General features: G+C 38.6%; 3 protein-coding genes across 4 annotated transcripts in view; 1 reads left to right on the top strand and 2 right to left on the bottom strand.

Moving 5' to 3' along the window:
• The window catches only part of FAM162A (family with sequence similarity 162 member A), a 33,134-nt gene extending 32,363 nt beyond the window's left edge, over nucleotides 1–771 (top strand). Inside the window, exon 5 of the mRNA XM_082655104.1 lies at nucleotides 552–771. Coding sequence (XP_082511230.1) covers nucleotides 552–644 — 93 coding nt within the window. The 3' untranslated portion in view covers nucleotides 645–771. The remainder of the gene's footprint in view (nucleotides 1–551) is intronic.
• Nucleotides 772–2,462: 1,691 nt separating this feature from the next.
• WDR5B (WD repeat domain 5B) lies at nucleotides 2,463–5,189 on the bottom strand. The gene is made up of 2 exons (XM_082654690.1): nucleotides 5,120–5,189; nucleotides 2,463–4,652 (listed from the first exon to the last, which is right to left on the bottom strand). The coding sequence occupies exon 2, from the start codon at nucleotides 4,576–4,578 to the stop codon at nucleotides 3,589–3,591; it is 990 nt and encodes a 329-aa protein (XP_082510816.1). The 5' UTR covers nucleotides 4,579–4,652; nucleotides 5,120–5,189; the 3' UTR covers nucleotides 2,463–3,588.
• Nucleotides 5,190–9,513: 4,324 nt separating this feature from the next.
• Nucleotides 9,514–15,650, bottom strand: part of KPNA1 (karyopherin subunit alpha 1) — a 75,243-nt gene continuing 69,106 nt past the window's right edge. For both annotated transcript variants that reach the window (XM_082655459.1, XM_082655460.1), the window contains one exon: nucleotides 9,514–14,683. In XM_082655459.1, coding sequence (XP_082511585.1) covers nucleotides 14,496–14,683 — 188 coding nt within the window. In that variant the 3' untranslated portion in view covers nucleotides 9,514–14,495. The remainder of the gene's footprint in view (nucleotides 14,684–15,650) is intronic.

Here is a 15,650-nt window from a genome sequence, read left to right as displayed (position 1 = left end):
TCCTGTTTGCTCTCAAAGGATGGAAAAGCAGGGTAGACAATGCTGGGAGTCATCAGTGGTAGTATTTGGTGAAGTCTGGGATTCCCAAAGCTGAATGTTTTTGGTACAAGAGGAGTAAGGAACTAGAAGGGTGTGAAAATATACAAATGAGTTGGGGAAGGAGAAATGGTAGCAACAAAGAAAAGTGAGAGGAGGGAAAAAAGGGACAGAAATGGAAACAAGAAGGTATTTAATACTAAAAAGAGGAAAAGAGAAAGACAAGGGAATACATTATAAAGGGAGAAGAGAGGCTGGAAGATTTGAAGAAAGGAGGCCAGAAAGGAGGAGAAGGTAGAGGTGTGGCATTTCTCTCTGGTGCTTGAATGGGTGAGCTGCTGTTCTAGGAAGGCTCAGAGGAGGCAGAAGGCGTGTGGAGGGGCTGCTGTGCCCGGAGCACAAGCAGCCAACCCTTCCATGCCTGTACTTCCTGTGTCAGCCTGCTGGCGTCAGTGCAGTGACATCCTCCCCAGACCAGCATAAATAATCACTTGTTCAAATTGGTTTCACTTTAGGGTGCCAAAAGACACGAGTCTTTAACAAGCCTGAACCTAGAAAAGAAAGCTCGTCTGAGAGAAGAAGCTGCTGTGAAGGCCAAAGCAGAGTAGCAGAGATATCCATGTTGGCTGGATTTTGAAAATCTAGAAACAATGTTGCAGTAACAGGCCTTATTAAAATGAATGTATGAGTTCCCTAATTCTGCTCTAGAGCTACAAATAAATTTTCTTAAAGAAATGACTTGTCTATATTTTACGGCTTTGATCCAGGTTAAATGCAGCCTCAGCTTTTTTGAGAAAATGAAAGAATGAAAAGTGAGACAACTTACTTGAACTTTAATATTAACTCTTCTTTAGAGAGTCAGGTCCCGTACCTTACTTTAATTCCCATTACCAAAGTGACATCTCCCCAGAAGCCAAATGGTTTCTAGTTCTGCATTTCTCTCTCTTCAGTGTCCTCATTTCTGAAGAGATAAGGAGGGCCAGCTGAGTACACTGCCCAGGTGCACGTTGGAGAGCTAACTTCCCCAAATACCCTGGTGTTTCTCGAGAGCCCTGGGAAGCAGCCAGACCACACTATGCCTTTGTCAGGTGTGCTGGAAGACAGAGGCTTTTAGGAGAACAGTCTTTGAAAAAGTCCCGGCAAGGTGATGATGGAGGTCTGGCCACAAGTTTCTGAGGATTTTGAAATCCCAGCACTATGGAGTCGCTTGGGGCCAGCACAGTCACCTCTTTTGCTCCATGGCTTACAATTCCCAACCGGTCCTTTTTCTTCTGCCTTTACACTAAATTTCTCAGTTATGAATATCTATCAAATGCATTTTCTTATTAGTGCTGAAAAATAAGCATTTGCATCTGGTATGTATCTTACTTACAGTTCGACGAGGGTGCCAGGTTGTCTCACATTTAGGTATGGATGCTGGTTTCTATTTAAGTATTTCACTTATTCTCATGTGCTTCAATAGTATTAACGGATGGCAGGTCCGCATAAACATCCCAACCTGCTGGTTCTCTTCAGAGGGTTATAGCAGATTAAAAAGTAATATATGCAGCTGTTTGGGAATTTGGTTTAATAAAATACTCAGTAAAATGTAATGCACCACTCTACCTACAGCTTCATAATCTATCTGATGATGTTAATTGTGTCTATGTACTTTACAGTACTTCAACCTTAGCTTCATTTTAGATATCAAGCTCTTTGATTTTTATCACTTGCAAATTTATCATCAAAAAGCATTGCTTTGTGTACATTTTAGCAGATTAGTTTTTCTTGATTATTTTGGAACACTTATGTTACGTCTTATCTAAATACGGGTTTTAAATATGGGTAAAATCTAATGTACTTCTTTTTAAAAGTGTATCATCTTTCTTCATAGAACAATACCATTTTTAACTTCTAAAGAAGCATTTTAAAGTGTTGTATCTTGGAGATATATTGTAATAAAATGTATGATTAAGTCAAAGCTCAAAAATGCTACCATGCAGCAAGAACTTATATAATCATTTCTCATTTTGTGTCAACTCTCCTATTCAATAACTTATAGTGGCTACCTCTTTTTGGGTTAAATACAAATTTCATGACCAGTATTTAGGACCTGCCCCTATCTAATCCCACTTCTCCCAGTACCCTCACTTATTAACTTCTTAGCTGTCACTCACCTACTAGTAACTCTAGTATCTTATATTGCTTACAACTTGTCAAGCGATATTTCATGAGCACTATTAAAAGCAACAAGGTCAAAACTGTCTTCTTTTGTATTCTATAATACATACTTTCAATTAAGTGATCATTGTACTATGTTTTGCTTAGTTCCTAGATTATTTTTTCATGTTTATCATGTCTCTATAGGTAAAATGGGCAGAAAACATTTTCCACTTCATATTTCCTGTAAGCCTTATTTGAATAAAGTTAACATGTGAGGCTATGGTTAGGTACTTTTAATCAACAAAAATAATAGTATAGGGAATTGACTCCAAAAACTTATTGAAAGCAGGCAAGGAATGAAGTTGTGATGGTGGTATAATTCATTGTCATTCATCAAACATTACTTGAGTCTCTCCTATATAAAAAAAGTGAGAATACAAAGATAAATAAAACATACTTGACTCTGCAGAGCTCACAGTTTACCAGACACATGGCCCATGAAACCATTACAACACAAATTGGTAAATGATATATTTTGAATTTTATAACAGAAGCTATAGCAAGAAGCAAGAAAACCGAATTCAGCTGTCAGCTGTGGCTAGAGGCAGGCAGCCAGTGATGGTTACACAAAGTGGTGATTTTCTGAACTGAGTCTGTAGCATGGGTAGGGTTAGGTCAGACCTAATGAAAGAGAGCAGCCTCATTCAGACATTGAGCTTGCCCTGAGAATCAGGAGAGGGCAGTCTGACGAGGTAGTGAGAGGTCCTTCAGTAAAATGCCTTTATAATTTTGTTCTGGTTTATTTTTAATTTTTATTTTGATAAAAACTTAAAACTTTTAAATCCTCAGAACAAACACAACCATTGCTTATTTTTCCCAATTTACAAACTTGATTCCATGGACCATTTCACGTCCCATCGTGTAGGCTATCACTTAAAGTGTATGAGTGGCATCTGACATAAATCTCCAATCCACCACCATCCTAGGCTTATTCTCTTAATTCACCTGATCACCCAAACCAAATACCTTGGAGTTATTCCAGACTCCCTTGCTCCCCTCATTTAATCAGTCATCCTGTCTTGTGAGCCTTACTTCTAAATTTTTGTCAAATACAGTGATCCTCTAGAATCGTCACTGAGAGGAACAGAATGAGAATCTGCTCAAGGACAGACACGAGAGATTAATAACAGACCTTAAGATTAAAGTCAGAAGCCCTGGGATCTAGACTTGCTTTTCCAACTGTGTTGCTTTGCAAATTGAGGTTATAGGTCTTAAAATCTTGTAATTCAAGGCAATGTTTTTTAAAGAATACAAAACCATGCCAAAATTGAGAGGAAACCATCTTTTAAAATACCTAACCTTTTTTTTTTTTTTGGCCAATCTGACTCTACTACTTGATTTCTAAAGGGTTTAGTAATTACTCATCCACAATTTAACTGTTTTGTCATTTCCTAATGCTGCTGATGCAATGATGTTTTCTGTAGGATGACAAGCTGCTGAGATTACGACATCTGTATGGCCTTGTAATTTCTGTACAATCTCTTTAGTCTGAAGGTTCCAAATATAAACCAGGTTATCCTCTGAACCAGACACAATCCACTTTCCACCAGTAACTGAAAAACTGGCAAATATGCAGTATTTCTCGTTCTTGTGACCAGTATATGTCTTCAGGCATCTGCCTCTGCTATAATCCCATAGTTTAAGGGTATTGTCCAAAGTTGCAATGAGAATATATTTACCATTTGGAGAAAATTTTACAAAAGAGACAGGAGGGTTATCATCATCAACAAGTGTTTTTAAACACTGACCTGATGCAGCATCCCAGATTCGACAGACACCATCATAGCTACCTGACACTATCAAGGACCCGCTACTATTAAAGTGAACAGCAGAAACTGGGTCAGAATGACCAGACAAAGTCTTAAGGCACTTTCCTGTTTTCTCCTCCCATATTTTCATGCTCTCATCAAAAGATCCTGAAATGATGAGGTTAGATGGTGGATTGAAATTACAGCAAAAAACATAATCACTGTGCCCCGTAAGCGTTTTCAAACATTTTCCAGATCTCACATCCCAAATCTTTAGAGTTTTATCATCTGAGGCAGAAACAAGACGACCGGAATCTGATGACCAGGCAACATCTGATATTTCCAGATTGTGTCCTTTAAGTGTTTTCTCATTTTTTCCATCATAGGCTCCCCAAATTATAATTACTTTATCAGCAGAAGAACTTGCCAGCCATTCTCCATTAGGACTAAACTTAACTGATGATACTGCTTCCGTATGTCCCACCAGAGTAAATTTCAGAGCATAGTTTGGTTTTTCAGACACACGCTTGCTCAGATTGGCTGATGAGAGAGCCGACTCTGCTTTGGCACCTCCTGACTCCTTTGTAGTCATGACTCTGAAGCTCCAAGTCTGTAGGCTGGCTAGATGTTCCGGTCCTGAACCAGGCAGCCAGTATTTTGGCCCTTCTGTCCAGTAAAATGAAGATAAAAAACATCGGACTCAAAAAACAAAAAATCAACAAACTAAAAAACGGTCTTTTAGTGACAATAATTTCTGGATCGTTTTTAAACTGCAATATACACTGATACAGCAGCACGGCTTGGACCGCTTCAGTTTTTCCTCGCTTCTTCCTCTGTAAACAAATACTTGAGAAATACTATTAAAAGGGTCCTGTGCGCTGTCAGCAAGTAAGGTATTACTGCTGGGTATTCTGCGAATGTATAAAGCGGTCCAAAGCTGCACGCGGAGGGGTGGGGCGAGGGGGGTGGGGCGAGGGGGGGTGGGAATCTACAGAAAGTATTTCTCACCGCTCCTCCCCCCAGCTCTGAAATGTTTGCGACTACTGAGCACCCCTACCCGCCAGACTTCAGGTACTCTACTTGAGCATGAATGAATCACCGCTTTAAACAGATTTCAGAAGCTAAGCGAAAACCTGCGTGGGCTCGGTTCCCTGAGGTCCAGGCCTGTGGCTCACTCTCCACACCGCTCCGTAGCGAACTAACGCGAGGGCAGCACAGCCGGGCGCATGCGCAGAGGGTGCCCTTCCACCACCACTTCCTAACCGAGGTGACTTGTGGGGGAAGCCCGCTTGCGCTTGCGCAAAAGAAAGCCCTGAGGTTTTCTTCCGGCATTCTGCACCCTCGCCGTCCACGCGCGCCCAGTGAGCTGCGTTCTTGGGCGAGAGGGAAAGTGAACAAGGCTTCTTCCAGATCTCACTGGCTAGCGTAGGAAGCAGTGAGTATTTCGAAGAACATTCATTACTTTTTGGAAACCGTGTGACGAGAACGGACTGAATTTTGCGATGCCGGTAGCTGCAGGGTTAAGCCCGCATTTGGATGTAAGGCGCTCAGACCGCGCGTTTCTTAGCAGACCGGTGCCCACCCAGCGCCGATGACTGCGTAAGCTCCGGCTGCACAGGTGGCTTTCATTCTGTTCTCCACCTGCTGTGGTGTAGAGCCTGGTGGGGGGTAGGAAAGGCTGCAAGTAGGCGAGGGGGACGTAGCTAAATTTACGCCCAGATTGTAAGACTTCTGATTTAAAAAGTGTTCCCTGAACGTTTCGGGAAGGATAAAGAATATGTGTTAGGGGCCTTTAAAGGCCAGTGCCCACCAGGTAGCCCGACATGGTAGTGCCGGGGGAAATGAGAAGACGTTTGTCTTAGCACTTCCTTATGGTTTAAATTTTCCAAAGACAAAGTTCAGATCTGCATAGGTGTTTGGAACGGAAAAGGTGGAATGGGTTAAGAAATGTGTAAGGTTACTCGTAACTAGGCTTTAGCCAGCCCTCCCTACTTTTAAGAAATGATTAGTGGCTGTGAAGTACGTGAAGGATAGATGCTTTTCAGGTGTAAATTACTCTTTAAACAAGAATAAGTTTACCAAAAATGGAAGCCTGACTATTTTCTCCAATCCTGTATAGTCTGTCCCTTGGTATCTACAGGGAATTGGTTCCACGACACCCTCCCCCCCGCCCCGCCACACATCATACCAAAATCCACTGGACGCTCAAGTCTTTTGTATAAAATGCTGGAGTATTTTCATATAACCTACTCACATCCTTCCCTATACTTTAAATCATCTCTAGATTACTTAAAATACTTAATACAAATGCTATGTACATAGTTGTCAGGATGAAGCAAATTCAAGTTTTGCTTTTTGGAACTTTCAGGATTTGGGGGGGAAGATTTTTGATCTGTGGTTGGTTGAATGTGAGGATGTGTAACCCACATATAGGGAGAGTCGATCGTAATTGCTCAATAAAGAGTGCCCAAGAGAGGCTGTTAGTGTTGTTTGAAAGGTTTTCCTGGTAGCCAGTTGAAGTGAAGAGGCAAATGTGTCTCATGATGTTTTCTGTCAGTCACCAATTAAAGCATTTGGAAATAAAGGGTCTCCTGTCCTATACATACTGGGGATAATTTAAAGTCTTGCTTTCATAAGGCACAACAGCATAATTAGATCACCTAGAATAAACTAGTAAAAACCTCATTACTTAAAGACTGTACTACTCTAGTTTGGAATGTAGACAGGAATTGACTTAGCTAGTGCAAATTAACAGTGTAAACACAATGTGGTGCTGAGAATGGGAAGAGCATCTTTAAAATGGTTTGAAGCATCCATTTTTATACATTATCTTAATCTGATTAAACTCCACCTCCTCCCTCTCCTTTCCTCCTCCCATTTGCCAGGGTTAGAGTGATTTTTACTGGGAAGCTTAGAAACACTCTAAATAACTCATTAAAAAATAAATTTAAAAGCACTTCACAGAACATAGGCTTTGTTTCAAAGAATATAAGTAAATCTGTATTTTTGCAACAGAGTAAAGAAAGGCAATTAGACAAGGTAAACACATGGTCTGAGGGCTAAGATGGGTGTTGGTACTGGAGTATATTTAGCCCACTAGAAATACCACAAGCATGAGGGAGAGAGGGGGCACACAATTAAGAATGTGTTGACAGGAATATCCAGAAATGATTTTGTGTCAGATTTTCCCAAAATTTGAGTGAGAGATTTCAGTATTAAAATTCATTTCTTGGTGTCTGCAGTGTTTTTATGAATAGCATCAGGAAGTCGTGTAAAGAAAAAGCTATGAACATAACTAGTTAAGTCTTTATTCATTAGTCATGTTCTAATACTAACATGTAGTCCTAATATTGTAGTCCGTATGGATTAGGACAAAGAATTAGTTTACTTCCTTGGGAGGAGGGGAGCATCAGCAACTGTGGAGTGTGTAGGAATAGGGAATACTGATACAAGTAAATCCAAAGTGGCTGAAACCATAACTAGAGATTTGCATTTGGGGCTCTCAAGCAAAATTCCTTACTCGGTCCCGTTTTTAATCATTTCTATTTTTGCTACTTTTAATCTTCACCAGATAGGGGATTTGGAAGTTTCTCTCCCATTAAAGTTTCTTTAAATTTCCCATAGAAGTTTTAGAACTGAAAGTCTCATCTGTGGTTGAAAGGTTTATTCTCCTTGCCACCCAGTAAAGTTGCAATTCTAAGTAGAAATATTGCCACAAATGGGTCATTTTTTTTTAATTCGAAAAAAAATGGGGGTGGGGGGGTGGGTATGTGTGTCAGACCTTAAACACGGCCTGGGAGTGATTCCTATACTGAGGAACAACTTGACTGACGTCCTTTGTAGCAACTGATTACCAAATCCAGACCTCAAAAATCAAGCATAATAGAACTCTATACATACCCAGTTGCCTAAGACCACTAGCAATTTAAATATACAAGCATCTCTTTGGGCTAAATATGGGGTGGCCATGCAACTTATCTAAACTGAGACTTCTTTAAAGTGAAACGGGGCACTAAAATAATTAACAGGTGTTGATTTAAAAACTGGGACTGCCCCCAGCAAATCAGACCAGTAAGTGTGGACTTCCCAAGAGGGCTCTCCTCATTATCAGAAGTTAATCTTGGAAGATTCTACACTCTTTGTATGCTAATTTGCACTCCAGCCTTCGCAGATCTCTCCCCACCACTGTGGTCTTCTGGGTTTCTATTTTCTCCTTACCCATAAATAATGCTGGGGCCAAGTGTTTTAGATAGGGCAGTGATCCATATTGTGGGCACCCGCTGGGCTCCTTTGGCTTCCTCAGGTTAAGTGGGTATAGATAAAGGAATTTAGAGAGTAATTTCATTCTTTGGAAAAACATTCAAGATCACAGAAATGACCATTATTGATTTTTAAATTAGAAAAATACTTTTTTTAAAAAAAAAGGTCATGAAGAACCTAGGGGTTAAGACGGGAATAAAGACACAGACCTACTATAGAATGGACTTGAGGATATGGGGAGGGGGAAGGGTAAGCTGAGACGAAGTGAGAGAGTGGCATGGACATATACACTACCAAACATAAAATAGACAGCTAGTGGGAAGCAGCCGCATAGCACAGGGAGATCAGCTCCGTGTTTTGTGACCACCAAGAGCGGTGGGATAGGGAGGGTGGGAGGGAGGGAGATGCAAGAGGGAAGAGATATGGGAACATATGTATATGTATAACTGATTCACTTTGTTATAAAGCAGAAACTAACACACCATTGCAAGGCAATTATACTCCAATAAAGATGTTTTAAAAAAACTTTTTTTCAAAATGGCAAATGAAATAGGGGCAACAGTCATCTAAGCTAGCTTTAATAAACTTGTAAACCCTACAATTGTGTACTATGGATGATAGTGTAGTCTGCAGGAACTAAGACTGTTTTAAGATTTTTTGTTTTCAGAAAAAATACCTGGTCAGTGGAATGTCAAAAATGGTAGAGAAGCAATCACAGAATGAATAAATACATCTTTCTGTTTCTACTGATTTGTCACTTAAATTGGAAGAATGTATAAAGAAAGTATTCTCATGCAGCAATACATATAATGTGTAAAAATGAAAAACATTTAATAGCCTAATAAGGCAACCACCACTTCCACATTGGTTGGATATAATTGGCAAAAAAATGTTTTCTTCTTAGAGTATGCCAGAAGAGACTGATGAGCTATTTCTGGTGTATATATAAACATGGTATTGATTATATATTAGTTACCCTGTAAAATATACCCATTAACTTTTCTCAGAAGGCATAGGGTTTTTTGGGGAGGTTTTTTTGTTTGTTTTAATATAACAAACCTGTGTTATGACAGCGTTTGCTTTTGTAAACTTCAGGTCAAATTATGTCTCCTGAAAGGGAACTACATATAAAACACTTAAATTTTGAGACACTAAAGAGTTGCTAATCCTTGTTTCAAACAGCAGCATAAAGGAATTCCTTTGAGCTTTCTCTGGTACCCAAGTACCCTTTACTAATATCACATAGATGCACATTCCTTCAGTCATTTAATATTTATTGAATGTCTACTGTGTGCAAGGCACTCATCCATGGCCTGACCAACCACATTCAAGTACAAAGAATCATTAGAACCATTCCAAATCAAAGTGTAAGAACACTTTGAAAAAGGACATAGAGTGGTCAAAATGACGAGGTAAGCAGAACATACTCAACAACATACATTAAAAGGTCATTTTTTTAAACTTTGGACACTCCTGTGTTGACACTCCTTTAGGAAGCTGTGTTAAATTCACATCCATGGATGGCACTGCTTTCTATGGCAGCGTTCTTTGTTCCAAAGCCTTTCCCTCTCTGTCAGTACTTCCTACATTTGAGTTTGTTGAATGGAAACATGTTTCTGAGTTTAGCCATTATGCTTCTAAACTCAAAATCAATCATTTATATATTATTTTTAACTTGTCAGGTCATACAGAATTTTAGCACCACAGAAGGGGAAAGATGTTTGGACTGAGAGGGTCTACACTCCAGATTATGTAACCTAAAAGCAATTCATACCTGATTTAGTCATTTCAAGGGGACTGATAAGGAAGAACGAGAAAGAATGGCCCAACAAAACAAGAGTTGGCCCCGCTATGGTTGCTGTGTCTTGTTCTGGGAATTCTTGGCACAGAACACCTCACTGTGACTGCTGCTTTCTTCAAGACACACAACCTGCAGGGCTTTTCCCCACCTTTAGACAGTGTCCAAGGGCTGTGACCTTGAGGCAAAGTAAATTCTCCTAAGTGTTGATTTTGTCACTATAACATAATGACAATTATCCACCTCAAAGAGCAGTTGAAGGATTAAATGAGAAAAAGTGAAAGCCCTTACTTAGCCAGGCACCTGGAACACAACAATGGTTCAAATAACGACTAGCTGCCTTTATGTGACCTGTAGGAAAACAGACTGGGACTTCCTTGTCTACCCCTAGCTGAAAACAGAATGGAACTTCATCTACCCTTAATCCTTTCTTATTACCCCAAAACTTCCAGATGAATTTTATGTCCAGTAGCAATCTGATATTTTTAGAATCAGCATATAATTTATTTTACTTTATCACATTCTTCTGATGCTCTGGTACCCACTGTTACTACCTATCCTTTTCTGACAATAAAGCATGTTACAGAATATTCTCCAAGTTAGAGCAGACTTACTGTACTAGTAGTACTACATCTGCCTTCAATTACTTCAGCTTCTTAAAGATATATACGTAACTTTAACTTTTGATGATAGAAAAAGATAGCCAAGAATATTTCCCAGCGGGGTAGATATATATTTACTCTGCTCACCTCACAACAGAAGAAAATGGTTCTGTTAACTTCAGATGGCAAAAAATTCAGATTTGAGACTTCCATATATATGTATACCTGTCTCTGCAAATGAGCAAATTTTGGAATGTAGGAGGTAGAACATAGTAAATAAATATGAAAAGCAAATAATACCTCTTTCTAAAAGTGGATCCCTTTTCTTTAGTGAAAATCACCCTTAGACATCACAATTTCTAATATATGTAAAAAGCCCCAAGCCCTTAAACAGCTATAATGACTTGCCTATTGATATAAAAATGTTCACAAAATTCATTAGCGAGAAAGAAAAATTCTTCAACCTGAGGAAAACTCTTTCATAATGCAACCCCAAATTGGGGTATTAAATAACTGAAATATTTATTTAGCACTAGAGAAGTAAATTCATAGTTGCCTGTGGGTGGCCATGTACAACAAAGGATAGTTGACAAAGTTTGATTAATAAAATATACTACATATTTTTCCTTATGCAAAGTCAGCAACAATCTGGAATAATTCAGATTTATTATGGGATAACTGTTAAAGTTTATACCTGTAACAATAACGATGAAAAATGACCCAGATCCCATTCAGCTTTATCTGGCAGATGGAAGGAACAATCCTAGGGCAATAGGATTTTCGAAAACAGTACAGCTGATATAAGTTAAGTTTAAAAGGGTTCTAATTACTTAGTGACAACATGAATTAAAAGTGTTCCATGGAGAACTCTGTCTCCTAATTCTCACCATTCTTCGTATCTATCATCTTTACCTTTTTTGGTGTCTCTCAATCTGGCCGTTATCTACCTCCTGGTCCTTCAGATACAAAGTGCCTTTACATCCCAAATGTTATCAATGCTTTTTTTCCCCACTAAAGTTCTCATTTCAAAGAATACACTTTTAAAGTTTGGAGGAGGAAGAAAAGGAAAGGAAAGTAAAATCAAGCCACTTCCCACCCCCACCCCATCAGTATATTAAACTACAGAAGAGTTTTCCTGTGTTGAAATTAGCATGCTTTTTTTGTAATAAGTAACATCTTAGTGATAAGATTATACAATAAAGTAAATTGATACAATCTGCCAGGTAGAGAACTAAAAATAGGACTTAACAGCTACCTCCTAAATGTCATCCTATTACCAAAAAGGCTGCTTTATCAGTTACAACAATTATGCTGGGATTTAACTTTTTATCAATTCCAACTTTTATATTAAAAAAAATTCATTGCAAAAAATTAGCTCGTTATCTCATGGCTCATGAACTTCTAGGACAGGAGCAAGATAAATTCCTCTTGTTTTAGACAGAAAATAGACCACATTAGTTAAATGGACTTTCTTTGTTTTAATTCATTCATTGAGACACCTGCAATTGCTAGCAAAAATTCCCAATGTATGCTCTTCTTGCTAACTTGGGGAAATAATTTTGTTTTATATTTTTTCCATTCAAATTGGTTTATCAAAATGAGCTGAAATTTTTAAAATTATCCAATAGAAGGTACATGATTTAAAACATCCTAGAGAAATGTGTTACCAGTAATTTACAATTTAAAAAAACTCAGCCACGAAAAAGTCAAAGCTAAAAACAAGATTTTTACTATGAATCAGTGTTTATATTACCCTTCTGAAAGAAGTTATATTTTAATGTGATGTAAAGGCAACATTGAAAGTTTTTCTTTAAATTAACCACCTAATTTGTCCCTAAAATTACAAAGAATCAAAGTCTTTTACAGGTCAAGTGCAGTAAACTAAAATGTTCTTTCAGCACAAAGCAGCACTAGAAAAAGTAACAGTTATAGATGGGAGTTGACTAGTTTTGCGTGGCTGCTCCATCAATAACAGACAGACATCAGACGGTATCCATCCAGAGCACAGACACAGTTACAGACTAGATGCAAAAAATGCATCACACGCTTGGCTGATAAATGTCCTCTGTTTTTGTATCTTTCTACTTTGAATGAAGTGGATTTTTTAAAGTTTAAATCAGATCACGTAAGTTGGCTGCTTAAATAACATGATGAGGTATGAAAGCTCTGAATGTCCCTAAAGTTCAGCAGGATTTACCAGAGACATAACAGCTTGCCAGGGGAACTTCCAAATAGTTATGCTTTGGGGTTATAATGAATTCTAGAAGAGGACAAAATTAAAGAGGTTTAATAAAAGGATATTCTCTGAAAAAGTGAGCAACTTTTCCTTCAGAATTCATTTTGAACAGCACATCAACAAAAAATCTTCTCTGATAATATATCCCAACATTGAGTCAAGATGGCCAACTAGCACCAAGAAGTCGTATTGAACTCAGTTGCAGTTCTCTTGGCAATTAAGCTTATTTTTTCATTCCAGTCTGAGCACAAATGTGGATCACTGAAGACAGTACTGGAAGCGCCATTTGCAGGTAGAGATTGCAGTCATCATTAAATGAGCCAGAAGGTAGAACTGTTTTTATTTTATGGAGGGGACTTGACTGGGTAGTACTAGTAGGAGATGAAATGAAATGATTAGGGAACAATGAGGTTATAAGAAAAAGATCACTGCCCTTATTTGGGTTAAACAGGTCATGTCCAGAAGATGGTTATTTAAGATAAAGATGTTACTTATGTGCAGCATGAATACATTAGAATCCAGCTGCACCCAACTAAGGGGAAAAAAAAAGAATTCCCTAAGTAACCTTTAAAAGCATGTGTTACTTGCCAGTCACAGAGGGGAAAAGCACCTAGGGTGAACTCCAATTTAATGAGGACCTTGATCAGGACCACAAAGCCTGAAACATTTGTTTTAATGCAGAAACACAGCTTCTAGTCACACTGGTTAAGTTTGGGAAAATCAGAGGGCTTTTTTTTTTCTATTTGTTTTTAACTTGTTTATTGAATTACAGGATACGGTTTCGATCACTAAGGATTCTAAGTCTTCATACCAGCAATAGAATTGAACCACTTCCAAATCCTAAGACACATAAGACCAAAGAGAAGCAGTAGCCATACAAATTAATATGTGCCCCTCTCCTTTTTGCTCTAAGGGAATCTTCAAACCAGTATCACATTTAAGAGTCAAAGTGTTAATTCTTCAGCATTCCTGACAACTAGAAAGCACATTCACTGAAGGCTGAAGGTGAGGGAGCGGATGGTTGAATATCTGTGGAGAATGGCGCCAACAGAGGAAAGAAAACCATCCAATCTCAGTAAGGATTAATGCAAATTTGGCTAGAAAAAGCCACCAGGTAATCCAAGGGTTCACTGTGGAAGAACTCATGAAAAGTACTCTGAAGTACATAACAGGTCTAAACATCTCCCTTGTTGCAAGTAGTTGTGTGAAGTTCAAGATAAAGGTTTAGTCTCATCTTTTAATGTATTTTTTCCCACATTAAAGGGAATGAGGAGTCCTCTTTTTTCCCCCAGAAAAAAAAAAAAAGGGAGCCACATTATTATGTGTATATTCCCATGACTCTAATATATAAGTGCGGATCTCCACAGCCTAGGGGTTTTCCATAAGAGAGCGGGCCGTTCTGGTTACCCTTTTATTAGAAGGGTATTCCACCACAGAGAGCCAGAGGTTTTCCAGATGTGTGTAAGAGAGCAGGTGCGCAAGGCAAGCAAATGAGCGCAAACAGTATTATGGAAAACATTTGAGAAGTTAGCTCCATGAGGACTGTGGGCTCCACAAGAGGACTCGACTGGGTAGCCTGGTCTGACACGGGGACATGAAAGCAGAGCATTGCTTCAAAGCTGGAAACCTTCCATAGGTGCCTCACACTGCTGGAAGATGTACTGCTGCTGGCTAAGGTCAACCTGGGGTGCAATGCTGCTGTCTTCATCCTCGGTCCCGAAGTAATGCTCAATGAGATCAAAGGCCTTCTGGTAGATCTCTTGGTTTTCATGACTCTGTAAGAATTCAATTTTATCCAGACCTAGAATGAAGAATTAAAAAAAAAAATCTGTTGTATATCTGTTGGAAATTCTAATAAAACTATATTTTGCCATGTCTCTTTCCTTGACATAAAAGGAAGATTCTCTGTATCTCATAAGCATCTTGCAGCAACATAGAAAACATTGCTGGGATTACATCTGAATAATACTATTGCAAACTGACATCTTAAACATGTGTGCAAGAAACAGCCAGTCCCCAGAAGCAGCAGTTTCCATAACAGTCACATCATCCTGTGCCCAAGGCCAGGAACAGAAGTTTTCCTATTGGACTGTGTCTGTGGCCTAATTTATTCTTTGCTCTGGTTCTATCTACCTAGGCCCTGAGCTATCCAATATCATTTCAACACATGTGTAATATCCTTAAATCAATCAGAATCAATTTCTATTGCTTAAACTAAGAAGTCTAACCAGAACAATTAGCCAACACATACTCCTCCCTTTATTAAGTTTAAGCACATCTGAGCTAGGCTTTCTTTTACCTATAGCCATAAGCAATCTAACTGCTACAGCGATACTGGAAATAAATGTTAACACTGCTCAGAAGAAAAAAATACATATTCATATATGTATCCATATTTATATATATATATATATACACACACACACACACACACACATCCAAAAATTAACAAAAGTTCTCTCCTATGGCAAAAGATCTGGGTAGAGGAACATTTGTCTTTTCATACATTTCAAAATTTCTTACACTAAGCAGGAATATAGTTTTTATAATCAGGCCTTTAAAAAATGGTAAACTGTTAAAGTCATTTTGGAAAACAATTCTGCATTATCTGATAAATTTGAAGATGAATGTGCCCTATGATCCCTAATTCCAATTTTAGGAATAAACAAACCCTAGAGCAGTGGTTTTCAATCCTGGCTATGCATTAAAATCACTTAGGGAACTTAGAAGTTTTAAAGTACAGTGGTAAACCAGTGATTAAGAGTACA

Source organism: Grampus griseus (genome assembly GCF_964374135.1).
Source record: "Grampus griseus genome assembly, chromosome: 5".
NCBI lineage: Eukaryota > Metazoa > Chordata > Mammalia > Artiodactyla > Delphinidae > Grampus > Grampus griseus.
Note: the sequence above shows the minus strand (reverse complement) of the source record. Positions and strands in the feature narration are given on the sequence as shown.